The sequence below is a fragment of the Microtus oregoni genome, unplaced genomic scaffold (genome assembly GCF_018167655.1).
Source record: "Microtus oregoni isolate MIOR12 unplaced genomic scaffold, Mior012 000055F_ref0000237, whole genome shotgun sequence".
Classification (NCBI taxonomy): domain Eukaryota; kingdom Metazoa; phylum Chordata; class Mammalia; order Rodentia; family Cricetidae; genus Microtus; species Microtus oregoni.
The window spans coordinates 8,081,885-8,109,480 of record NW_024543831.1 but is presented as its reverse complement, the minus strand read 5'-3'; the positions used below and the strand labels follow the sequence as shown (position 1 = coordinate 8,109,480).

Below are 27,596 nucleotides of genomic sequence, written 5' to 3'. Positions count from 1 at the left end.
TCTCCTCAAGGTCCTTCCCCATCTCCTTGATCACCAAAAGACCAGAAATTAAAACAGTAAACAATTCCTCCTCAAGGTGCCTTCCTGGATTTGGTCTAACCAAATGCAAACTCCTGTTTGGGCCTTTTAACCACAAGCATTCTTACTTGGATTAAAACTTGAGTCTCCCTGGTGTCCAGACATGCCTAGACATGACCCGCAGATGCAGTGAGGTCAGCAGAGTTTCTCTAGTAACTGCAGGCCAAATCAACAGCAACCCTAAGAACACACATTCTTTTCTGTTGCTGTTGCTTTTCTAACAGAACTAGAGCACACACATTTTTATTGTCTTTTTTTTTCATCTTTGAAGAAAAAATTTTGCAGTGTAAATCTCAAGACATCTAATGCAGCTATAGCTTTGGATGACAGCAATCAAACTCAGGTAAGATATTTAAGATGCAACTGATAATCAGGAAAAAACACGTCAGCTAGGTAGAAGCAGTAAGGATAGAGTAAAATGGAGCAAAATGTAAAATAACTAGTTTTGTAATGATATCCTCACAAAATTTATAACTTTTCTGTTGCGAGTGGAGTGATGGCTGCTTCTACTAGTTTCATTTATTTGTGAACATTCAAATGACATTTTGTAGCGCACAACATTGCGCTCTTCTCAAATTCAGGACGAATGAGTACAAAATATAGTTATTTAGGAATGATGTCTCTAGCAAGTTAATTTTACAATTATCTGCTACTTCACTTAAGTGTTCATAAAACAAACTATGCTTTTGGAGAAAAAAATATTATTTCATTTTCAAAGATAATGTTAGAATACACATAACCTTATTCTTGAGACGTTCCTGGGTTTTAATGGTTTGAGTTTGGAATTTGTTCTGAATGTCCCTGATGATTAGCATGTATTCAAGTTAATAATTGCATCCATGCGACCATCTGCTGGGCTTAGGGATCTGTGGACAGCTAAGTTTCCTTTGTAGACTGTAAGACCTTTTCGGATCAATACAAATGGGTATTATTATACTGTGTATATGAAGACACGAAGCCCACAGTCTGTTGAGGCTACTTCCCACTGAATTCCACAACGTTTGCAATCAGAGAATATTATATATCCTCTCTGGGCTCATCAATTAAATGAAAAGAAAGGAACGACTAACTTAAAGGATAAAAATATTGGTGAAGAGAGCCCAGAAATGCTGTCCCTGCCCCCTCAGCGCCTCCTATTCCAAATACACACAAACACACCCGATATCGGATATGAGATAGGAAGAGCAAGGAAAATTTAACTGTCACAAGACTCGGGCTTCCGCAGACCTATTGTTGTTGATCAAATCCACCCTTGCTTCAATCACCTCCTTCAAGACCGGTGCCTGTCAGTTCTTGTGGACACCCTCCACCCCCACCCCCGCGCGCCTTTTTCTACGAGTAAAGTCTATCAGTTTAGTGACTTTATACTGCTTGGGACCGCAAAGAACGTGTGCCTACTTTGTGTTACCACCTAGAGTGTCTGATGGATAGTAGAACCAATGTCCTTTCGGTGGTGGCTATGTAACAGACATTTAAATAAAACAGTAGCCCGAAGTAGGAATGGTTTCCTCGAGGCTTACCATGAGATCACAAAAATGGTGACTTTGATCTTAAAAGGGTCACACTTTGACCACAAGGGGGTTGGTTCAATGTTTGACTAGAAGAGCGGCCCTCATCTCACTGCGTGGCCCTGTGAAAAAAATAATCCTTAGAAAGAACTCAGGTATTGGCAAGGGCAGTCCTGCTCCTGCGGGATAGCGCAAGCCTCCAGCTGAGGTGCCTGAGAAGCAGTTTCTGCAAATGGGCATGAACACTGAGTGGGCTTGGAAGCTTCTTGGGCAACAGGGTAGGAGAGATGAATGTAGGTCTTTGCCCTTCCTACTACACCATGAAGATAAACTTCTCAAGAATCTGTGTCTCCATCTCCCAGGTCCCTTCCCAGGAGGCTCTTCAGGAGCCCGCCCAATGCCCCTTCTGGTGGCTTCTGCCTCCCCTCCCCCACTCGCCCCGCCCCCTCGGCCTCGGGGTTCCAAGGGCGGTTGGTCGCAGAGCCACGGCCACTCGGCCAGTAGGAGCTGCCGGGCGCGCGGGGTGGACAGATCCTGCTGTAGAGTTGGGGCTGGAAGCCGAGGAGAAGTTGACGGAGGCGGGTCAGACCCGGCGGGAGGGAAGCAGGAGTCTGTCCTGATGCCCAGGGGACCAGGGCGGAGCGGAAGGGTCTTGGGGGGTGGGGGGGACGGCGGGGACGGGGGCCCCCCGGGGACCTGGGGTCACCTGGGGTCGCGCGCGGCCCTGCGGGGTATGGAGGGGCCGGGAGCCTGAGAACAGCTCACGCTCCGCCACCGTCGGCCCTGGCGAAAAGGGGGTAAGGGGCCGGACCCTCGGGAACTGCAGCAGCGGACGCCCGGTGCTCGGTTTGTAGGCAGTGTAATTAGCTGATTGTACCGCGGTGCTGACAATCACTAACTCCACTGCCATCAAAACAAGGCACAGCATCACCCGCTGCCCGCTGGAGGAGAAGCAGGCGGCCGCAGCCCCGCTGACTCGGCAGAAAGCGGAGGCTGGAGCCGGGATGCGTCAGCGAAGGGGCCGGAGCACGAGGTCTAAGTGCAAGTAACCCTCGGAGAGCGGCGGCTTCCTTTAGGGACTACCTGTGTCTAGGAGCCAAAGCAAAACGTTCAGTTGACATGCAAAGATAATAGGTGTGCACCAGCCTTAACATTTTAAAAAAAAATGTGCCCGGAGGAGCCCCCCAGAACAGTTCCTGTGATTAACTGCCTGTTTTCCACTTCTGAGAAAGCTGTCACCAAGGCAGCGACTAGAGTCAACCACAGCCTGACTGACGATGTGCTGGTCTCAGCCAACCTTTGAGAGCACCAACTAAGACTGCAGGCTTTGTCTATGAGTCTAGTTACTAGGCAGTGTAGTTAGCTGATTGCTAATAGTACCAATCACTAACCACACGGCCAGGTAAAAAGACTGAGATTCCTCCGACTGAGCCCCGTGTGCATCATCCATTTGGTGAGGACAGGGCCATAGGGAAACGCTCATCTATTACCTACTAAGTGGTTTAGGCGAAAGAAAAGCTAGCACTTAGCTGCTAAGTATTCAGTGTGTGCAATACGTGTGTGGGGAGGTAAGTATGCAATGTGTGCAAGATTTTTTTGGGGGGGGGGAGGAGTACGTTTCAGTGATTTTTAGATATATTGGAAAATAGAAATCATTCCTTAGCTGATCTGGTCATTATATTGACTTGTGATTATAAATCTCTGGACTTTTCCCGACACTGTATTATTAACACAGAAAAATAAAGTGCCACGAAAAATGTCAGCTATCAACATTATCATGTGTCCATTTCCTTTCCAAAACTGACTTTAGGTTGTCCATCTCTGCTCCCTGAAGTAATTAAATGATCGATTTTTATATACACAAAATCTCCAGGAAGAAAACGCTCACACATGATTGTAAACCTGCTTTTAAGGATACATTAAAAATGTTTTCATAATTTTTCACGGTGGGTGGGGGGGCTCAACCCACTTGCTGGGTATTTTTTTTTATGATAACGGTTGCACTGTAGGTAACGTCTGGTGTGAATAATTAGTGAACACAATCTAAATCCAGCTTGTTTCCTAAGATTTGCAATAAAAGATGAAGTTTTTTTTAAAGCACAAAAACCGTATCCATAGGTACCTCTCAGCCCAATTGTGGTCTAGGACATTATGCCGCCTTGACGTATCAATGCAGACCTGAGAACTTCGCGGGTTGGGGTGCTGAGCCTTGGCAATCTTGTCTAAAAGAGCTTTTTAAGTTCACTTTATTCTGCCATTTCGGGGAAGGGACACTGACTTAGGAACTAAGACTTAACTGCTCTCCACTGACTCCAGGGCTGTACACATCACACAGTTGAGGCTTTGACTCCGAGGCTTGACTGGCCCCGAAGGCTGTGACCGCGACAATAGCCAAGGCCACAAGCGCTTGAGGAACCCCAGATAACTAAACTTTCCTTGTGACAGTTACCAAAGGGACGGTTCTCCGGTGGGGGCAGGGCGAAGCGTCCTGAGTCACCATGGAAACGGGTCACAGAAACAGTCCTAGCTCCGGAAAGGAATCCCAGGAAATCTGCTCCCCTGGATTACTGGTGTTCACCGGCTGCTCTGAGCAGGATGCCAGCTTGGCTAAGCAGTTTTGGCTCGGGGCGTCCATGTATCCCCCCACTGAATCTCAGCTGGTGTTGACCAGGGACAGCAGCCAGCGGCTACCAGTGGCGAAGAATTCTAAAGTCCAAGTGAGCGGTGAGTAATGGGGCTGCCTCCTCGAAGAAGAAACTGCCCAGCCTAACTGTAAGAAAATCAACCGTCTTGCTAGGTATAAACAAGCGGTAATAGCTACATGCAAATACATACACAAATAGTTCTTGAAACTGCTGCAATTCTCCACCGCAAAGATAGGGTCATCGTTACTTATAAAAATACGTCCTAAGAGTTCCTTAAATGAGGGCTTCTATTTGGCAAAGAGGATGGGTTAATCTAAGAAAATGATGTGTGTTGACTAAAAAGGTTAGGAAAGCGTTTACAAAAAAAATGAATTCAAATTTGAAAGCCTGAGAAAAAGTTGGAGGCTGAATCAAATTTAGGAACCACATTCCCTGACTGACAAGCCTTTGACCAAAGATGTATAAAGTGTTCTTATTCAATGTTAATAAGTACAGAAAATTCAAACACTTTTAATGTCTGCTTCTCCAATAACTTACTTTCCATTTGTATTTCTTAGAGAAAACTCCAGTCCGAACCTTCCCCTTTGATCATAACAGTAAGTACCGGGTTTTAACACCCTTCAGTGGGTGGGCTGCCCAGACTGCTAGGAGGATTTTTAGACGTGTAAACATTTACATTGTAGTCTGATTAAGTGTCACACCTTGCCTCAGGGCCCACACCACTCACCCAGAAGATAACTTTCTATAAAGCCTGACTAGAAATGCAGATATCATCTCTGAGCCCGCAGGCACTTTCTCTTTAGAGACTGTTGTTGCTGCCACACAAGCTTACTCATCTCCTAAAGGGATTAAAGGTTTCCTCATAGCATAGATAATTAATTCAGTCTCCAGCTATTTATGAATCTGGTTATAAAGTTTCAAGACAGTATATACTGTGTTCCCTCCTGCTCTATTAACCCATATCCAAATTAATGCCAATACTATAAAAATCATGACAGAGCTATTTCAGATTAAATTTGACTTTATTTACTCTAGAGGAGGCAAATGTCTTCGCTAAAGCCCAAAAGATTCAGGAAGCTGAAGAGAAAGCAAAGTATCTCCAAAAGGTGGGCCAATGCTTCATTTCTTCTGCTTTTCATTACTCTTCTAAATAATTCTGATAAATATTGTTTGTTTATGGTGCTAAGGATATTTTACTTTTAAATACATGCAAATAAAATGTGTGTGGGGTTTTTTTGTTGGTTTTTTTTTTTTTTTTGCTATCTTGGTCTTGAAAAGCTTTTCTGTTAGAATTTTGATTAAAATTTTAGAAATCCTTGGGGCTGGAGAGACGGTTCAGTTTTTAAGAGCACTTGATCTCTCAAAGAACTCAAGTTTGGTTCCCAGTGCCCATGGCAAATGGCTCGTTGCTGCCTGTAACTCCAGCCCCAGAGGATCTGATGCCCTTGTCTTATCTCTGTGGGCACGCATGTGCGCATGCGCGTCTTTTAGAAGACAGGCCTACTAGTGCAAACCTCTACTCCCAGCTAATAGAGGAGCAGCGGCAAGAGAATCAAAAGTTCAGAGCTGGGAGTTAAGGAAATGGATCATTGATTAAGGGTGCTATGCAAGCATGGGGCCTGCATTAAAACAACCTCCAGAACTCCTGTAAAAAGCCAGATATGGCTGCATGCCATTGTAACTCCAGTGCTGTGGGAGATGGAGACAGGAAAATGGCTAGTTCTTTCTCATTCCTGGCTCAATGAAAGACCCTGTTTCAAGCGAAAAGGGCAGAGAGTAGTACAGCAAGATACCCATATCCTCTTTAACATGCAAAGAAGAACATGTATCAGCACAAACAGTGCATATATATCCCTCACAACACACACAAAGATATAAATTTAATAAGCATATAGGAAGGATACTTAGTTCACAAATATCAAAAAACATTCAAGGCTAAGTGAGACTATAGAGTTAGTTCAAGGTCTGCTTGGGAAACTTGATGAGACTGTTTTATAATTTTAATAAAAGTTAAAAAGAGGGCTGAGAATATCCACCTAGCATGTAGAAGGCCCTGGGTTTGATCCCTATTGCTACAAAAAGTAAAAAAAAAAAAATGCATTCTATTAAACTTTGGCTATTCTCAGTTTCTGCCAAAGCTCACAAGAGCATCAGAAACAGAAATAAACAGAATTACTTTTCAAAAAAAAAAAAAGCTTCAAACCATACACAATGGTCTAAGAACAAAAATAGTTTTAAAATGGGAAAATTGTTGCCTTAATAGGTCAACACCAAGGGAACCAGACCATAAGTCTGTCATCTGGGCCTGTTTTCACTGAGACCCGATAGTAAACACATTGGTGCCCTGAAGCCTCTTTTTGGCAGCCACATGATGCAACTAGAGCTTTTAACTCCGCAGCTAATACCATGAATAATAGCAACACTTAGTTTGACCCATGGATGAACTCTATTTCAGTATCAAAGTAAAGATAGAATACCTACCTGTTTGGGCCTAATCTGTTTAATCGTTGAACATATTGGCAAGCTCTAAAGGACATACTGAGAATTCCACATAAATTACAGATCAATTTCTCTTAACTTTTCTGGTCACAACAATTCACTTTGAAGACTACTGGTGATTATTTCAAACAAATTAAGTGATTAAAATAATTAGCATTTCCTTCTCTTTTAGAATATTAAGTACCAGACCCTATCTCAAAGAACAGAAAAGAATATTATATATTATATATATATTTGTATATATTATATATATTTATAATATAATTTTATAGGGTTTTTATAAAGAATATTGTATTGAGAAAGTGCAGGTGGGCACACAGTCCACTGCATGCATGCCAAGGGCACGGGACAATTCTCGGGAGTCAGTTCTCACTTTCCACCTTGCTGAAGGTCTCTCGTTTCTGCTGCAGACTGTTCAGGCCAGCTGGCTTCTCTGTTTCCAGATGATTCTGTCTCTGCCTGATGTCTTGCTGTGATTGAAGATATGCACCACCACATCCGGCTTTTTACATGGGCTCCAGCGTTTTCAGGCTTAAGAGGCTACTGCCTTTACCCACTGAGCTCTCCCTTCACCCTTCACAGGGATTATCTTTTCATTTTTAAAATCACATTTATTTATTATTTGTGTGTGTGTGCAATGTATGTGTGTAGATTAGAGGACAACTTGTGTGAGTGGTTCCTTCTACCATGTAGGTCCCAGAGATCAGACATAGGTCATCAGACATTACTCACTGTGCCATCTCTCTGACCCCTTTGTGGGGATTTTTAAAGCCTAATTTTCATTAGAGCTGGGAGTATAACTCAGTGCTACAGTACTTGCCTAGCCTAACATGTATGAAGCCATATATTTAATTCAGTTCATGCATATCTCTCTCTCTCTCTCTCTCTCTCTCTCTCTCACACACACACACACACACACACACACACACACACACACACACCTTTGAGCCAGTAATGGTGACTCATCCCTATAATCCCAACCGTTAGAAAACGAAGGCAAAAGGAGCCTCATGAATTTGAGGCCGGCCTTGGCTACATAGTGATTTCCAAGGCAAGTTCAACTGCTTTGGTACTTTTGCGATTTAATTTTCATTGTACTTCATTTTAGGAATGGATTAGAAATAAAGGTTAAAGGCAAATTTAATAGTCAATTTTATGAGCTTTTGTCAAAAAGTAAGAATGATGTGAATTACAGGGGATTGTAATATTATAAACCACATATAACAAATTTTAGAACAGGCTTCCATGGCTTGCGTCCTTCTTTCAATGAACTATTCAGTTCAACACATACTTATTGAGAGTCAGCTTGGTACATGTACTATGTTAGATGTAGTCAATGACTATGATGTATTCTTATGATATATGTATGATAGCACAAGGACATATCAAACTGGGCCTAGTAGCATACCCTTCTAATCTCACCATGTAGGAGGTTATGGGGAGCAGATGAAGTCCCCAGTGATTTGTTTGATATGGGTGCAGACATGTCAAAGACCTCAATGCCTCAGACCCATGGGAATGGCAAAGCCTTCCCCTAGTCCTTGTTTACATGGTGTTCATAAAATGTGACTCAGCCGGGCGATGGTGGTGCGCGCCTTTAATCCCAGCACTCGGGAGGCAGAGGCAGGCGGATCTCTGTGAGTTCGAGACCAGCCTGGTCTACAGAGCTAGTTCCAGGACAGGCTCCAAAGCCACAGAGAAACCCTGTCTTGAAAAAAACAAAAACAAAAACAAAAAACAAAAAAAAAAACATAAAATGTGACTCATGGATTCCTCCTCCTGGGTGTTTACAGCCTGAGACTTCTCCTACACAAGGTTAACTAAACCTTGCTCCTTGTTCAGGATAACCCTGCCTCCTCATTCAGCTGTATAAAATAAGCAGGCTGAATTTCCTGACTGTTGCATCTCCACTAGAGTGCACAACCCATCTTATCCCAGCATTTCTGTATGTGTGTCTGTGTGTCTATCCTTTCTTCATTCCCTTGTAACCCCAGTTTTGTTTCCAGGAGTCATCTGTGTGGGTCACAGCAGGAGGTGGAGAAAGGAAACTCATGAGTTATGGTCAATAATTCTGGGCTATATAGACAATCCTAACTCAAAAAGCAAAGATGCAAAAAAACAAAAACACCAGGTGTGGTGGTACGTGCCCTTAATTCTTGAACTTGGGAAGCAGAGGCAGACAGATTAATGGAAATTCAAAGCCAGCCTTGTCTACATAGCAAATTTCAGCTACATAGTGAAACCCTGTCTCAAAAACAACAACAACAACAACAAGAACAACAAATCCCACTGAAGGTCAAAATTAAGAAATTTAGAAATGAAGAAACATTCCAAAAACACTGAGTTTGAAAATTGTTTCTTCAGCCTGTATACACTTCTTGTCACTAAAATCCCTTCCACATCTGCCTTCAAGGCCTGGCTCCCAGGACAGCCTGAGAAAGCTTTCCCAGAGGCTACCTAGAAACTGAGTGACCAGCGCCTTCCCATGCTCCCATGCAGTCCGAGGTGGCCTCCCAGAGGGCAATCGCCCATGCTTCTCTGTCCTGCTAGATTGTAGGCACCATAATCAGCTGACTCGAGAGACCCCCTGGAGTGGCACAGCTCTGCCACTGACTGCTAATGTGACCGAGTCACGCATGTGAACTCTTGAACAGCTTCCTCACACAGTAAAGAAATTATTTTTTTAAATATCCACCTCATATATTTGATGTAACCTATATAAAATACCCTGCCATAGTTTATTTACAAATAATTGTCCCTTATAAAAAGTAGAAGTCATGTCTCATTTGCTTAACTCAATATCTTTCAGGACACTGAAATTCAGATATTTGTTCATTAGCCCATAAACATACAATCTATGTAATTATTCTAATTAATGGCTGAATGATTGCTTATACAGTAATATTTTTGTTGGCATTTTTTCCTATTGTTGTTGGGTCCAGGAGATTAAGCCCAGGGTCCCATGCATGTGACAGAACCACAGCTATGCTGACAGCTGGGCGGTGATAAAGTCAGTCCTTTCCTCATAGACTCATCTGGGAACTTTGCTCGGCTGATGGTCTTTTGCACAAATACTTCAAAATGCATAAGCACATCTCCTGTCTTGTCAATTTTGCTTTTGTCTCATGGGCCTGAATATGAGAGGAGAGAATGTAACTCCATTAAATATTAAAACAAATCTAGTTTTGGATACTACTGCTTCTCTGAATCTTATAATAAATACCCTCCCTGCTTTGTTGATATCACCATCAATAATATGTAGCTTGATGTAGAAAATGAATGGAAGAAGACATGGGTTTTTTTTCCTATGTTACCTATTTAATTTTTTCCATATTGTGAACATACACATTAATAAGTATATCCCAGGTGTGTTTCATATTAAAGAGGTGAAAAACATTTCCTATCAATTCTCTTGAAGCTATATTCAACCATTTTCTTAGATGGAAACCTGGAAATTTCTTTTCCATTTCTCCTAAAGTAGTTTTGCCGCCTTCTTTCCCAACAGATACTGATTTTTCAGTGGCCCAGGTTTTCAACTCTAATGGTACTCTCCATTTTGGAATATTTTCCAGGGATACATTATAAATGCTTTTCGTTAGTAGGCAAAATGCTATTAATCACAACTACTATTTCGGTGATGGATATCAATGGCAGGAACTCAAAACCACTTGAGCATGTCAAGATTGAATGACTTACTGTGTCCATAAAGGAAACCTTATAGCACTGTATTGGACCATTATTTTTCCTTTGAGAGTTCTAAGTAGTCTGAAAACATTTTAATAAATGAATAGTCAGCTAATTCTCTAAAATCATAAAACTAATTTGCTTTCTAGTTTTGCCACCTTAAGAAAGCTCTTGAGCTGATTATCTCTTTATGAAAAGAATTATAAATAATGTATTTGCCAGGAGAGTGAAGAAGAGATCAGAACAATATTTTAGGTACATACATAGAAGGTACATTGGTAATGTGCATCTAGAAGCAATTCTAACACAAGAGAATGTAAACTAAATGTTTTTCAGAGGAAAATGTGCCATCTGTAGGACAACATCCCAGACAGGTTCTTCCCTGGAATAGGCTTTCCGTCATTCTGCCACATATCCTATAGAACGTCATTCTGCCACACACCCTATAGAACGAATGCTGACCGTAGAAGAGTTCCTGCCCAGAAGTTTGTTACATGGTTCCTGCTTAAAGCAAAAGCAAGTCAGGTCATGATGTCATTCTTAGAACCTTAGAATCCTCACAAAAGTGTTTCTAGACCCTGAGGTATGAAAGGGGAAGCTTTTCAGCATTGCTGTCTATTATCCTACACTTCCAGAGTAGTAACAGGGACACTTAGAATCAGTATGTCAGCTTCAAAGAGCTAAAGAAAGATAACAGTATCCTTAGAGCTGCTGTAGAGACATCCCAATAGAAGAGAATCCTCTGCTGTGTCAGAGTGATAAGAATGGGCTTCCTAGACAAGTCTAAACGGTCCTAGTGGGAAAGAATGGGCTTCCTAGACAAGTCTAAATGGTCCTAGTAGGAGTGTCACTTGGCCTAATGTAAAATAATATTTATGAAATTCTTTTTCTACCATTAAAAGAAGACAATAGGATTGCCGGATTCCTTCTCAACAACAAAATATATCTAGCTAAATTTTATAGTCCGATTTCACCCCATCATATAACTGGAACAATCATAAAAGCAGATCGCATTGTGTGCCCACCATTTTGCAAGCAAATTATGAAAGACTAGTACATCAGTTTTGGGATCCATATCTGAATGCCTTTGCCCCCACCTAGCTGGACAGTGGTGGCACACACCTTTAATCCAACCACTTGGAAGGCAGAGGCAGGTGGATCTCTGAGTTCAAGGCCAGACTGGTCTATGGAGCAAGTTCCAGAACAGCCAGGACTACACAGAGAAACCCTGTCTTGAAAAAACAAAACAAAACAAAATACTGCTTTAGAATTATCTAGTGCTTTCCTTCAAATGCAGCTCTTTCCCTTTTTTCAAAGATCAGTACATTTTGTCTTCTCCCATGTACTTTACCAGAACAACATAAAAACATTTTAAACCATTAGGTAAGGACTCATATTAACCATCTACTTACAAAATATAAATAAAGCTACTGAATGAAAAATGATGCAAAAGGGGTGCTTTTAATGAATGAATCATTTGTAGACATGCACTCACAAAGCAGTTGAAATTTTTGAGTTGTCAAGCACACAAATTTGCCGAGAACACTATGATCCTCTACCTTCACATTTCAGATCATATTGTAACAAGAATCCTTTTAGTGTGTGTCTGTGTGCTCCTAAATAGATAACTTGGCTATTTTAAATAGCCTCCATGTACTGAAGTGTGCCCTAATGTCACTAAGTGTAAAAATACCATGCTGCAACTTATGGAGAAAATGCATAAATCATACGAGCCTCACTCAGACTTGAGTTAGCATGCTATTAGTTATGCGTTCTATGAAGTCAACAGTATATTTTGAAACAGAAACACACATAAAACAAGGCTATCTGTAGTTCCAATGATGAAATTCTGTAACAAAAGGCTGTCAGGAACCTAAGAGGAATGACTTGATAGTCACTATTCGTTGTTTGCAATGACTTTCCAGAACATCACTACTGCAATAATGATAATCTAGTGTACTCCCAGAGCTGATCTAATAATAGTCTAAATGTACAGATCTGCCACCTGCCACACCTCCCCACATCTACTTACATAATTACCCCTAGTGCAAATTGTACTATGGTCATTTGGACCACTTGTACTTGTGAACTGTAGGCTAGTTTTCTTTGCTTTATGTCTAAAAGCCACTTATAAGTGAGTACCTGTGATACTTGTCTCTCTGGGTCTGGGTTACCTTACTCAATATGATGTTTTCTAGATCCATCCATTTGCCTGCAAATTTCAAGATGTCATTTTTTTTCTGCTGTATAGTACTTCTTTGTGTAAATGTACCACATTTTTCTTATCCATTCTTCAGTCAAGGGGCATTTAGGTTATTTCCAGATTTTGGCTATGACACAGTTAAGCACATGTCCTTGTGGTACAATTGAGCATCCTTTGGGTACATACCCAAAACTGGTATTGTTGCATCTTGAGGAAGATTTGTTTCCTAATTTTCTGAGAAATCGTCATACTGATATCCAAAGGAGCTGTACCAGTTTGCACCCCCACCAGCAATGCAGGAGTGTTCCGTTTACCCCACAACCTCTCCAGCATAAGTCCTCATCAGTGTTTTAGATCTTGGCCATTCTGACAGGTGTAAGATGGAATGTCAGAGTTGTTTTTGATTTGTATTTCTATGATGGCTAAGGATGTTAAGCATTTCCTTAAGTGTCTTTCAGCCATTTTAGATTCCTCCGTTGAAAGTTCTCTGTTTAGGTCTGTACTCCATTTTTTATTGGATTATTTGTTCTTTTGAGGACCAATTTCTTGAGTTCTTTGTATATTTTGGAGATCAGACCTCTGATGTGGGTTGGTGAAAATCTTTTCCCATTCTTTAGGCTTCCATTTTGTCTTGTTAACCATGTCCTTTGTTTTATAGAAGCTTTTCAGTTTCAGGAGGTCCCATTATTACTTGTTTCTCTCAGTGTCTGTACTACTAGGATTATATTTAGGAAGTGGTCTCCTGTGCCAATGTGCTCAAGTGTACTTCCCACTTTCTCTTCTATAAGGTTCAGTGTGGCTGGCTTTATGTTGGGGTCTTTGATCCATTTGGACTTGAGTTTTGTGCATGGTGATAGATATGGATCTATTTTCATTCTTCTACATGTTGATATCCAGTTATGCCAGCACCATTTGTTGAATATGCTTTCTTTTTCCATTTTATATTTTTTGCTTCTTTGTCAAAAATCAGGTGTTCATAGGTGTGTGGATTAATATCTGGGTCTTCAGTTCCATTGGTCCTCCTGTCTGTTTTTATGCCAATACCAGGCTGTTTTCAGCACTGTCACTCTGTAGTAGAGTTTGAAGTTGAGGATTGTGATACCTCCAGAAATTCCTTTATTGTACAGGATTGTTTTGGCTATCCTGGGTTTGCTTTTCCATTTGAAGTTGAGTACTGTCCTTTCAAGGTCTATGAAGAATTTTGCTGGAATTTTGATGGGCGTTGCATTGAATCTGTAGATTACTTTTGATAAGATCGCCATTTTTACTATGTTAATTCTACCTAACCAAGAGCATGGGAGATCTTTCCATTTTCTGGTGTCTTCTTCAATTTCTTTCTTCAACGATTTAAAGTTCTTGTCATACAAGTCTTCCTCTTGTTTGGTTAGCGTTACTCCAAGATATTGTGAAGGGTGATGTTTCTCTGATTTCTTTCTCAGCCATTTTATCATCTGTGTACAGGAGGGCTACTGATTTTTTGAGTTAATCTTGTATCCTGCTACATTACTGAAAGTGTTTATGAGTTGTAGAAGTTCCTTGGCAGAATTTTTGGGATCGCTTATGTAGACTATCATATCATCAGCAAATAGTGACAGTTTGACATCTTTTATGATTTGTTTCCCCTCGATCTTCTTTTGTTGTCTTATTGTTCTAGCTAGAACCTCAAGAACTATATTAAATAGATATGAAGAGAGTAGACAACCTTGTTTCTGATTTCAGTGGGATCACTGTGAGTTTCTCTCTATTTAGTTTGATGTTGGCTGATGGCTTGCTGTATATGGCCTTTATTATGTTTAGACATGTTCCTTGTATCCCTGCTCTCTCCAAGACTTTTATCATGAAGGAGTGTTATATTTTGTTGAAGGCTTTTTCAGCATCTAATGAGATGATCATGTGGTTTTTGTTAACAAAATGTATTTCAATCATATGCTGAAAACTATTCCTAGTATATGTGTAACTTATGAAATCTTAAATTATATCATTTATTATATGCTCATATTTTCCTCAAAATTAAAATATCACATTGCATTCTTTAAATGCTTTTTTTAAAGTGACATTAAAGCAGTCTTTAAAAAACACACCATGTTAGCCTTTCATGCATTGTGTAATTGGGTTTTTTTGCGGGGGGAGGGGAAGGTTGGATTTTGTTTTTGTTTTTGTTTTTTAGTGGGAAGAGTGAAACACAGTCTTACTCTGAAGCCCAAGAGTCCCTGGAACTCACAATAATCCTGCCTCAGTCTCCTTAATACTAGGATTATAGGTATAAGCTACTACATCTGACTGTATGTGAAAGCTTTAAAATAAGAGCTACATTCTTAAAGCAATTATTATTGACTTTCTATTCATATATGTATATATATATATAAAACACAACTAAAAATAAATATGTAACAGAGCCAAGAAATATATTTTCCTCCCTAGAAAAAATCATACTTAATAGAAATCTATGTTCTTTATAAAGTTTACATTTAAAATTTATATTAATTCTCTCTTATGGAATGACTTGTAAATTTCTTCAGTTAATAAATTGCTGTTTTTAAAATGAAGCTTATATGTGTTAGAGCAGAGAAACTGAGCCAAGATAGAGCTATTTCCAAGAAGTATGGAATGGTCTTAGCATTGCATCTTTTTCTGCAAGTCAGCATCCTTGCTCCCTCTGATTAATAACCCTCTGTCACGTTCTGTCTGTTCCCTTAGATGACTGCAGTAGTCCTGTTTCTACCCATGCCCATAGATCACTGCAGTTAGTCCTGTTTCTACCCATTCCCATAGATCACTGCGGTTAGTCCTGTTTCTACCCATTCCCATAGATCACTGCAGTTAGTCCTGTTTCTACCCATTCCCATAGATCACTGCAGTAGTCCTGTTTCTACCCATTCCCTTAGATCACTGCAGTTAGTCCTGTTTCTACCCATTCCCATAGATCACTGCAGTTAGTCCTGTTTCTACCCATTCCCATAGATCACTGCAGTTAGTCCTGTTTCTACCCATTCCCTTAGATCACTACAGTTAGTCCTGTTTACAAAACTCAGATTGCTTCTCGAGAAAGTTTTCAGCAATTATTCAGCTAGTCTTTTAAACACAGTAGCTTATTTGAGAGATGACAGCTCTGCATCTTATTACAGTAGTGAATATAAACTCACACTGCAGCGATCGTGGCATCTACACATTACGTTCCAGGAGGCAGGCACAAAGAACGGTGCAAGTTCATGAATGGAGCTGAGCAGAGGTTTTGCATTTTGAAATCAAGTCCAGATATGTGGGTATCTGATACAACAAACGCATGGAGTATGGCGTCCACGAGAACTGTAGCAAGTTCAAATCCTGGTTTGTCAGTTACTGCTTGGTTCAGTGCCCCTGAGAGAGGATGTCTACTTTTCTGTGTAAGAAACAGCAAGTCGGGAGAGGAGTGGGGGGAGGGGGAGAAGGGTGGGAGGAGGGGGAGAAGGGTGGGAATAGGGGGAGAAGGGTGGGAGGAGGGGAAGGGAAATGGGAGGCTGGGAGGAGGTGGAAACTTGTTTTTTGTTTATGTTTTTTTTTTCTTCTTTTCGCAATAAAAAAAAAAAGAAAAAAAAAAGAAACAGCAAGTGTTGTGAGGCTAAATTCACACAAGGCCTGAGGCCTAGGAGTTACCCAGTGAAATTGTGGTTAGGCCTTCTCTGCTCTTTCTCCCTCCCACTCTTTTCAACATTTGAAGGGATTAGAAGAATGTTTCCTCTCATAAAAATAATGTTAATAGCTACAACTTATTAAATGACCACCATCTGCCATTCACTATATTAAGCACTTTTATCATCTCCAATTTTCACAGCTTTCCCCGTAGAAGAGAAATAAGATTCAGGAATGTGCTCTTTTGTTTACACAAGACCACAAACTTCTAACCTATGCTAGTGATTACAGCTGGAGGGAGGAAAGGAGGAGTTAGCTAAACTGCAGTCATTAATCGCAATATAAAATTGGGATCCAAGCCCAACATACCCGACTTCACTAACCCATGCTGCCACTTAAATTGTCTGGCTTTGAAAAACCAAGAAATGAGAACTAAATGTTTTACCTCCAGAGTGATACAAAAATTTATTAATCATCCAATGAACACTAAACTTATATATAGTATTGTCATATTCTAATTTCATGTAATCAACTGTTATTTACTATTTTTTTCAGGGAGAGCATGAATATAAATAATAAAAATAAAGAATAAAGTAATTATCAAAAGTTAATGTTTTAAATGTTAATTATGATCCCCTTATAGTATTGTGTTAGGGGCTAATTAAATTATCAAAATGCTTTATAAATATTAACTTCTAATAAATAATTCATCCAAAACATGGTTGAAAATGAACTACTCATGATGTGAATTGCAAGGATTTCTTCTCACCACTGAATTGCATTTAGCTTTCCTGGAAGAAATTTCCTAGAATAGTTCACAACATTTTGTTCAGAGGACACAGTTGTTTACAGCAGTTTTGTTATTCATTCCCAGGAAACATGTCCAGGAAGCAGAAATCAAATCTCATTTAAAATCTTTGTGTCTGGGGTTGTAGCTACTAAAATTTATTCTGATAAAAAAAGGACCTGAAATCCGAGGGAAAAAATGAATATTATATTTTCTATTATTTTTAATCTTATTAGTATTCATCTTCTTATACTAGAAGCATGTGGCAATTTAGTTTCCTATCATGTGCCAAGAGTTACACAAACAAAAGAATTATAAAATTTTGATTTTAGAGAATTTTTATAACTAAACCAATTTTTAATTTCATTTTCTAAAACATTGAGGACTACACTTGGCTACTACTTGTGTTACACAATACAATACAATGATTCTATTCATACAACCACAACTCAAGCAATTCGAGTCAATAGAAATGCATTAAAATCACATTCTAGGCACCTCTGAGCTCTAAAGGAAAGGATGGTAAGGTTCTAAAAGAGACACGCAGCCACTAAGAAAGAGAGAAGAGCAGTGGAGTAAGGTAGAGCATCACGTCTTCACAATATGGGAGGGCTTCACTCCAACTGAGGACACACGTCATGGAAGAGTTGAAGAAACCAACACAGAACCTATGCAACGGCGATATCCCAGGTCTGTACTGGCAGGCAGTGCTTTATCGAACCTGTAACAGTTGATAGGTCATACACAAGTTTGCTTAGTTACAAGAGTTCATGCTTTTTCATACATCACTATGATATAGATGGTTCTAAATGCTAGATATAAAGTACAAACCTTCTTCCAAAATACTAAAATTTTGTAGGCTCATAAGGCAAAATTTGGGCTGGGCATGATGATGCACACCTCTAACCATGGCACTCAGGAAGCTGGGGTAGGCAGCTATGAGTTCAAGGCGAACCTGCACCACACAGAGAGTTCCAGGATGACCAGGGCTACATACTGAGATACTGCCTCAAAAAAGAGTTTTGAAACAATAAGACACTTAAGGAAATGCTCAACATCCTTAGCCATCATAGAAATGCAAGAATAGAAATGCATTCTTACACCTGTCAGAATGGCCAAGATCTAAAACACTGATGAGAACTTAGGCTGGAGAGGATGTGGGGTAAAGGGAACACTCATGCATTGCTGGTGGGAGTGCAAGCTGGTACAGCCTCTTTGGATATCAGTAGGGCGATTTCTCAGAAAATTAGGAAACAATCTTCCTCAAGACCCAGCAATACCAGTTTTGAGTATGTACCCAAAGGATGCTCAATTGTACCACAAAGACATGTGCTCAACTATGTTTATAGCAGCATTGTTTGTCATAGTCAGAACCTGGAAACAATCTAAATGCCCCTTGACTGAAGAATGGATAAGGAAAATGTGGTACATTTACACAATGGAATAAAATTACGCAGCGGGGGAAAAAAATGACATCTTGAAACTTGTGGGCAAATGGATAGATCTAGAAAACATTACATTGAGTGAGGTAACCTAGACCCAGAAAGATGAATATAATATGTACTCACTCATAAGTGGCTTTTAGACATAAAGCAAAGAAAAACAAGCCTACAATTCACAATTCCAGAGAACCTAAACAACAATGAGAACCCTAAGAGAGACATACATGGATCTAATCTACATGGGAAGAAGAAAAAGACAAGATCTCCTGAGTAAAATGGGAGCATGGGGATCATGGAAGAGGGTAGAAGGAGAGGGGAGAAGGAGGGGAGCAGAGAAAAAAATATATAGCTCAATAAAAACAACTTTTAAAAAGAATAAAAAACAAATTCATACATTTTTTTTTTTTGAGACAGGGTTTCTCTGTGGTTTTGGAGCCTGTCCTGGAACTAGCTCTTGTAGACCAGGCTGGTCTCGAACTCACAGAGATCCACACATTTTAAATACAAATCCAAAGCACTCCGTAGAACTGGCCAGACCGCTGGTAACAGCTGACAATCATGAGCCTTCCCTCTGTCACAGGGATCCTGGCGTCACTATCTTCCTCAGCCAAGTCATGGAGACTGAAGAATAAGCCTGAGGAATTAGCAATGTGCAGCTTGGATGGTGTTGTACACCGCTTCCTCTGCCTCAGAAGCTTTCCTTATCCTGTTTCCACATGGGACTCACCCTCTCTAACCTCTAAATCCCAGTCCCCACACACACCCTCATGGGAACGAAGGGTTCTTGACCTCAGTTCTGTCCTTAGGCTCTCCTAAACCCGTCACGGAGCACTAGAAACCACCCACTTGAGCTTTTCTCCGTAAAAAGGAAGTCTTTTTCCAGGCAGGGATTATTCTTGTTCATCCACTAACATGGCAGTGTGATAGCCTAAGTGCTAATTATGAATTAAAATAAACTATTACCTTTTAAAAAATGATTTGGAGATACAGTGATATGGATGAAATTAGTTAAGATGGAATCACACTCGGATAGGGTGAGCCCCTAATCCATTATGACAAGTCATCAGAAGAAGGTGACCCTGACTATCTGAGAAAAGGAAGGAGATCAGTGGGTGTGGAAAGAGGAATAAGAGATGTTGATGTGGGGTGAATGTGATCAAAATACACTATATACAAATATTAAAGTGTCATAAAGAAACTCCACTATATATAATTTAATGTGTGCTGTAGCCCGATTAATAAAATCTCAAGAGACAGATATGGGGGTTCAACCTGAAGACCAGAAAGGCAAAGCAGCCAACCACTGGCTCTTACCTCGACCTCAGTCTGAAAATGGTGATCCTGCCTCCAGGAATCCTCAGAACGAGACTGAGACTAAGAATTGTCTCCTTCTGTTTTATAATCCTCTCTAGTTCTAGGATTAAGAGTATGCACCACTACCATCTGGTTTCCATGGCAAAATAGTATGGCTCCTGGGATTAAAGGTGTGTGTCATTGCTGCCTGATCTGTAAGGCTGGCCAGTGTGGCTGTTTTACTTTTCTGATCCTTAGGCAAGCTTTATTTATTAAAATACAAATGAAATGCCACTACAGTGTGTTAATTAAAACTTTAAGATGGGCATAGTAAACAAGACTTTTTGAGGCTGCTTCTTCCACAATAGGATATACTATTTTATGATTAAATTTTTTTGTAAGTAGAACATTTTAATAATAATAAATAAGCACAACTCCCTCCCCAAATGTGACTTTGAGACATAAGGGAGAACGGCACTTGACAGCAAAGGCAGAGACTCTAGTTCTATAAGCCAAGGAACAGCATAGATAGCCAGCAGACCACCAGACCATAGGAAGAGGCATTTCAGAGGAAGCATGGCCTTGCATACTCCTTGGATCTGGACAACTCGCCTCCAAAACTGAAAGAAAAGATGTTGTTTTAAAAAATGTATATTACTTTGAAATAGAAGCCCAAGCGCAGTGCATAATACATTTGGATGGACAGATTGACTTGGGATTTTCCCATCTCTGAAAAACGTGTTTTATTCTTACTTTGTATTTCTTTCTTTTAGTCTTGTACTAAACAGAATGTTCTTTCACTGAGTTTGTCTGATCTTTAGTTTATATATCGATATATCTTCATGCCTGCGATAAGTTTTATGCTTATGAAAACTCACCTAGTGTATGAAATCTGATAGCCAAGAAAGAAAAGGGAGAGATACAGGGAAAGCTTTGTTATTAAGTACAAGTTCTAAGGCCAGCACTCTTTCGTTGTAAGCTTGGGTGAGATGTGATCTCTAGGTTTACTGATCATATATCTACCTACCATTTAGGGTCACTTTCCTTCCGTGGCCAATAGCTAAGATTTTGTCATCAGATCTGTCATTGAACTGCTTGAGTAAATTGTTTATCCTAACTCTGCCCCAGTTTCCCCCACCTGTCAAATGGAAGAGGAAATGTCAAATTCCTGAATTATTAAAATCATAATTAAGTATTTTAAGATCTTAGGCTAGCTTACATGATAAGGGCTAAATAGAAGTTAGTTGTTATGAGCAAAACCTGTATGTTTAAAATCAAAACCAAATTATTCTGTATAGATCTATTGTGGAAATCACATTTTAACATCCCACTAATGCCAAAAGAAAAGGAAAATTTTCACCTTCGCAGATACAGGCTTTACTATTGTGTCAAAAGGCTCACTCTTTTTTTCTTCTTCAAATAGGCCAAAAAGAGAGATGAGATTCTCCAACTCTTAAGGAAACAAAGAGAAGAGAGAATTTCGGTAAGAACAGTGGTGGGGCACTGGATGGCTGACTGAAGGCATGCATGATCTGTGGCAAATGTTCAGAGGTTCTTCTGACCCTTTAAATCTATACTCTCATGTTCTGAGTCTTCTATGCACCAAAGGCTGGGAAAACAGAAATTAAATAACTGGACAACCCATAAACCAGAGACAACTCCAAAATTTGTAACTCTGATGGCAGAAGAAACAAGGTGTATAGGTCAGGGAGTCTATTTGATGTGGGGTTTCCCCTCTGTATGCTATGAATATGTTTTATTATCATTGTAAATAAAGAAGCTGCTTTGGCCTATGGAAGGGCAGAATAGAGCTAGGCAGGAAAAACCAAACTGAATGCAGGGAGAAAGGAGGTGGAGTCAGGGAGACACCATGTAGCAGCCGAAGGAGAAAGACGCCGGAGCCTTACCAGGAGGCCATAGTCTTGTGATGACACATAGATTAATAGAAATGGGTAATTTAAGAGCTAGCTAGGAATATGCCTAAGCCATTGGCCAAACAGTGTTGTAATTAGTATAGTTTTCGTGTGATTATTTGGGTCTGGACAGTCAGGAAATGAACGTGAAGTCTCCAATCACATCTATTGTTCACATATTATAAAGTTGTAGTCTATTAATATTGACTACTTCATTGCTAATGACTTTACAATGATTGATCTTTGTAGACCACAAAAAATTACAACTTAAGTGATTCAAACTTTTATAAAAAATAACTCACTAGAAATATAGGGATATTCAAACACAAATTTTTGAATGTGCCTCAAATTCTGTAATCAGAACATCTTTAACTCAATGGTTTTCAAATGTAAGAAGCTTGTCTTTCTAAACTCTGAAGATTTTCACCTTAGACAGTTTTCAAGTGAATACATTTCAGACAGAGGAAGTAAGTGCTGGGCCAAGATTATCTCAGGACCTGTACCTTGAGGCCTGTAGGACAGAGAAAAGCCTAGCTCAAGTTTGAGGGATAGTCTCAAAGGTACCAAGGATGAGACAGCAAAATCTATGTAGACATCCCTCCAGCCAGAGTGAGGGCTTGGCTGTTTCTCATTGGCTAGAGGTATCCCCACATCACATGATGTCATGTAACCTATATAAGCTGATGCTCACAGATATAAACTGAGTTCCTGCTTTGACTTGACTCCCTATCACGTCTGATTGTCCTGCACAGTGGGGCTACAGAACAAGCAGATAGCGCACTCACCTTTCCCTGGGGAATAAGGCTAAAGAGACCTGGCGGTAAGCATTTTCTCGTTTTATTTTTTTTTTCTAGAAAGAACTGATTTCATTACCTTATAAGCCTAAGGCCAAAGTACCTGAAGCAAAGTAAGTTTACTTCCAAAAATCCTCATCTTTTTATTTACTGTCTTTAAAGAACATTTTTATTTGTCTCCTACCAACAAATCTAAAAACCCTATGCCACTGTGTTGGAGTTTCTTGCCTTAAATAGACACACTTGTAACTGTGCTCAAGCCTGTGCACATCTGTGGGATATGCACAAGTGTGTTTGCACAGTGGAGAGCAGGTACTGGAGCCTCTGCGTGCCTCACTGTCCCTTCTCACCCGTCTTCACGCCCTCCCAGCTCCACCTCCCCATGAGCAGCCTGCCATCATCAGTGCATCCTCAGACCTCACGATAACCAGCTCTGATCCCACCAGTGCCGTGGCTACACCAGCCTGTAGGTGACAGAATGTTAGAATTGTCAGCAAATAGCCTTAAGGAAGAAGGATTCTGTCTACATAGATTTTTTTAAAAATATCACTAATTACCTCTCTATTTTCTACATTACGCCTCATATCTTTGTTTCTTACTTTCAAGCAAGATGATCTGACTTACTGCCTGTGAGGGGAGGAAGGCAGCCTAAAGGAAAGACTTAACTGGCCCAGATGGTGGACGAAGGCTGCTTCATGAATGGCACAGACATGGCTGGGTGCCTTAGAATATGCTGCACTTTTTCAGAATATTGTGTTACTGTCCTTGTTTATTTGCATATACAAGTGCATTATTTTACAACTTTAACCTAATTTTTGGTGAATAAATGAGTTTGGTGGGATCATTTGCTAGAGCAGGGATGATTCAGAAGCAGCTTTATCAATGAAAATTAAGTCCCACCCTGAATAAGTTTTATACCTCTTACAGAATTTAACATTTGGGCATGAGGAAGTATCATATGGAACCCCAGAGAGGTTTTTGTAAGGGTCTCTTGTGACCCCCTTCCCTCTAGAAGTGAATGCTGACAGTCCCATTATCATAGACATAACTATCTATTGTGTCGATTATTCCATTGATTCAAGGTCAAGGTTAAAATGATTATTTTAAATTTTAAGTTCTTAATTTCTTTTGTAATATATTCTCTCCTTAATCCCAAAGCTTGAGTTTCTTTCCATTTCACAGTGACATCTTCCTCAGCACTTAAAGATCATCCTTTTGACAATCACACACTACTATGTGTCCATATTTTATAATTAGCTCACTACTCTTAAGTTATTTAATAGTTCACATAATTTTATGCCTTGTCTATAAATATATTATAGGTTCCCTGAGAAACTGGATCACCCAACTTAAGTCAATCTTGGGATTCAGAATATGTTTGTCTTAAAAATCTGAAATAGCATGTTATTAAGCATTAGCTAATTTGGAAATTGATGCCTCTATACTGTACACTAAGTTATACAAACATTTCTTAAATTCTTAAATATTATTTCCTTCATCTTGTCCACTCAGCCTCAAATTCCTACACACAGTGATGCAGGCTAAAATCCTTCCTCAATAGACCTTCTCAGGATAATCTGTGCCCTTTCCAGCAGAAAGTAAATTCATAGTGATGCTTTAAAAGTGATACATTTAGCATTTGCCCCAGTAATATTTGCATTTTCAAGGGTAACTGAGTCAGTTAGGGTAGGAGGCTATGGCCTCCTTCACAGCACACTTCTCAGGAAGATAATCATTTTTCTCACAGCTGTTCCGCACTTGGTCACAAGCCTTAATACACATTCAGAATCCACAGTGGTGCCTACTGGGGACATTTTCAAAAGTCATTTCCCTACTACATCGTGATCATGATGACTGATGCTATTATATGAGAACTGACTCTTTCTGTTGCCTACAGGGAAGTCTCATCAGAATCAGACAAACAGGACCAAGAAGAAGTCAAAGCCTTGCAATGATCTGATTGACATATTGTAGCAGGTGACTGACAAGTATTCACCTTTGAAGCAAGTTATGCTTACATCAGGATCACCAAGTAAAAAGTGTGCAGATTTCCAGGAATTTGACAATTACTGAGCATTCATGTTAAAATATACTAAAATAAAAGTTAAGAATGTAGACAGGTTGATTTTGTCAGTCATTGAACATTTGTGTCTATTTTATTTATTTGTTTTACGTCATACTATAATCACCTTTGTCATCTTACACATCCCAAACTCCTACTTTTTGTTTTATTTGAAGGGTATTTGTAGAATGTATATATTTTATTTGTATTAGGAATACTCAATAAATAAGATTAAGGGGCTCTATATGCCCCCCGAGTCTACTATAAGCAAAATAATAAAACAAGGATGAAAAGGCATTCTTAAAAACCTAAAGACTTCTCTTAAAAATATCTCTTTCCCAGCCAGGCGGTGGTAGTGCACATTTTTAATCCCAGCACTTGGGAGGCAGAGGCAGGCAGATCTCTGTGAGTTCAAGGCCAGCCTGCTCTACAAGAGCTAGTTCCAGGACAGGCCCCAAAGCTACAGAGAAACCCTGTCTTGAAAAACAAAACAAATACAAAAACAAAAAATATCCCTTTCCAAAAGTATGGCTTATTCCATTTCTAGAACAGGCCTGAAACCAGGACTGAACTGCCATCTTATAGATAGGTGTATAACTCTACTGCCAATCCACCTCACTCAAAGCCTACTCCCTTTGGTATATATTGGAAACAGAAGGTTAAGGATCTGTCCCTCGGCACTGTCGAAAAGCAAAGGTATCCTATCATGCTGAAATATTTATCAGACAGGTGGCTCTCATGAAGACTGACAGAGAAGACTGTCACAGCCTAAAGTTTAAGATCATATAACTAATAACCTTTGCTCTGATTCAATGTTCACGGGGGTTATTCCCTGCCTAAAGGAAGACAATACACTTCACAGGCCAAGCACTGGTTTACTCTAGGTTTACAGTTCTCAGTATATAAACATATTATATGTTAAGCAGCCATCATCCAAAAGCCTGAAATCAGAAATCCAAAAATTTTTTCTAGTACTGGTATGACACCACAAAGAGAAAATTCTGTACCTGGCCTCATATGGACACATTAAAAGTACAGCAGAAGGTGCTCTTCACACAAGCATGAGAAGCTATGTTTGGATTCCCAGCACCTGTAATGCCGGACTTGGTGGCAGGGACTGGAGGACCTGTAGGGGTGGCGCATCTCTCATTGGCCTACTAGTCTACTGGTGAGCATGGAGTGTAAACTACGTGCAAAATAAGCAGTGGAGGAAGACATCCAGTGTCAACGTCTTTATATTGCAGAACATTATCTTCAGACTATGTATAGAAGATGTATAGGAAACAAGTTTGCCTTTGACATTGTGTACTATCACCAAAACGTGTGTGTGTGTGTGTGTGTGCGTGTGAACATTCCAAAACGCAAAACACTCTTAGACCAAGCATTTTAATTGGTGGTCTCTACTTTGAGCTCATCAAGTTGAGAAATGGATCTTGGGTCAAAGAAATTTTACCAAGAAAAATTACACACTGTCTGCCATGCAGTGGTGGCACATGCCTTTATTCCCAGCACTTGGGAGGCAGATCTCTGTGCATTCAAAACCAGACTTGTCTACAGAGTAAGTTCAGGATAGCCAGGGGTACACAGAGAAACCCTTTCTCAAAAAAAAAAAAGAAAGAAAGAAAGAAAGAAAAGAAAAGGAAAAGAAAGAAAAAAGAAGAAAGAAAAATTACAACACATTGTGAGTTTTCTTGGCAACTAGTCCTCCCACGGTGATACATCCCTGTGTTACCAGGTATAACAGTTCTTACTACAACAGTACTGCTTAACAGAGTTCTAAAGCAATTTTTGCTATTGCTCATACAAAGTTCAACTCGTGGTCTGACTGGTCTGATTTCAGGCCACTTAAAGCAGTTCTGTCGCTCACGCTCAAGTCTGTCGACGGACTGAGGCAGTCCTGCTCTACATATCACCCTCTTGGAGACACTCATGGACCAGTAGGATATCTGAGGCTTGCTTCTCTCCGAAATAAAAGATACAAGAGAATGAATAGAACACGAAAGACTTTGCTGCAGTAGGCTCATAAAGTTCTAGCTTATTCTATGAATTAATCAGATCTTGTGGCAGAGAGAAACATAGTCAGCCTCTTTAGCAAGGGGGACTGTACTAGTATAATAAAGGATATGTGTCCTGGGAGGTGTGAAGAACTGGGGTCACTACTGCAAGTCACTCAGTTTATTGTGTATGCTAACAAAACCAATATGGACCAAAGTCAGAGTATCATAGGGAGAACTCAAGACACAATTTAACTATGTGAAACAAAGTGGTCATTTCATAAGTTGAAGAAGATCTTGTAATAAGAGAAAAATTATTTAAACTGACATTAAGTCAGATGTAACTGCATATATATATATATATATATATATATATATATATTATCCTTGACAAACTATTACAAAACTCCAAGAACTATAATGATAATGCCAAAGGTATCATTCCAATGGTACAGAGCATCAGGTACCATTCCGGTGCCATAGCACCACAACATTTATTGCCTTGCTGGGATGACCAAGACGTTCTAGGAAGAATAGTTGTAAGCTGTGAGATATTTTTGTCAGAACAGAGGCAAGGGCTGCTCGTCCTGCTCTGTCCCTGCTGTTTCTGCCACTACAAGAGCTCCTGCTACAGTCTCAGCTAGAGCTGCCCGACTACTGTTTGCTTAGAATTGGAGAGGGTGAAGACGGTGGGAGCATCGCCGCTACATTTTTTTTTAAGTTTCATTTTTATTTTGTGTTATGAGTGTTTTTCCTGCATGAATAAACACCACATGTGAGTCTGGTGCCCCTTTGGGTCAGAAGAGAGCAGGGGATCCCTTGAAATTGGAGTTACAGGTGATTGTGAGCTATCTACTTGGTTCATAGTTGTTTGACTCTATTGTTCGGATTATTTGAAAACCCGCTTACTACAAGACACAAATATAAACACAGCTTTTGTGAATTTAAAGGGGAGCATCCACTTAGGCTAGGTTGGTTATAGAACCTTTTGGCGGGTCAGATCATTCTTTCCTAGGGGAGTCATCTTTCTGTCCACCAAAGGCTGAACTCCACAAACCACACCCACCTCTCAGTATATGTCCTGT

The 27,596-nt window shown here is 40.0% G+C and overlaps 1 protein-coding gene across 1 annotated transcript; it reads left to right on the top strand.

The window, feature by feature from the left end:
- Positions 1–314: 314 nt before the first annotated feature.
- Positions 315–24,523, top strand: Hoatz (HOATZ cilia and flagella associated protein). The gene is made up of 7 exons (XM_041638341.1): positions 315–421; positions 4,032–4,310; positions 4,789–4,827; positions 5,267–5,337; positions 21,172–21,231; positions 22,516–22,568; positions 24,353–24,523. Exons 2-7 carry the CDS (start codon positions 4,085–4,087, stop codon positions 24,408–24,410), a joined length of 507 nt encoding a protein of 168 aa, XP_041494275.1. The 5' UTR covers positions 315–421; positions 4,032–4,084; the 3' UTR covers positions 24,411–24,523.
- Positions 24,524–27,596: the final 3,073 nt, after the last annotated feature.

Bases quoted from the DNA above. Each gene is read 5' to 3' on its own strand.
- Hoatz (XM_041638341.1), top strand. From the start codon at position 4,085: ATGGAAACGGGTCACAGAAACAGTCCTAGCTCCGGAAAGGAATCCCAG. The intron at 4,311-4,788 runs GTGAGTAATGGG...TGTATTTCTTAG, and splicing joins TTCTAAAGTCCAAGTGAGCG to AGAAAACTCCAGTCCGAACC. The intron at 22,569-24,352 runs GTAAGTTTACTT...TGTTGCCTACAG, and splicing joins GCCAAAGTACCTGAAGCAAA to GGAAGTCTCATCAGAATCAG.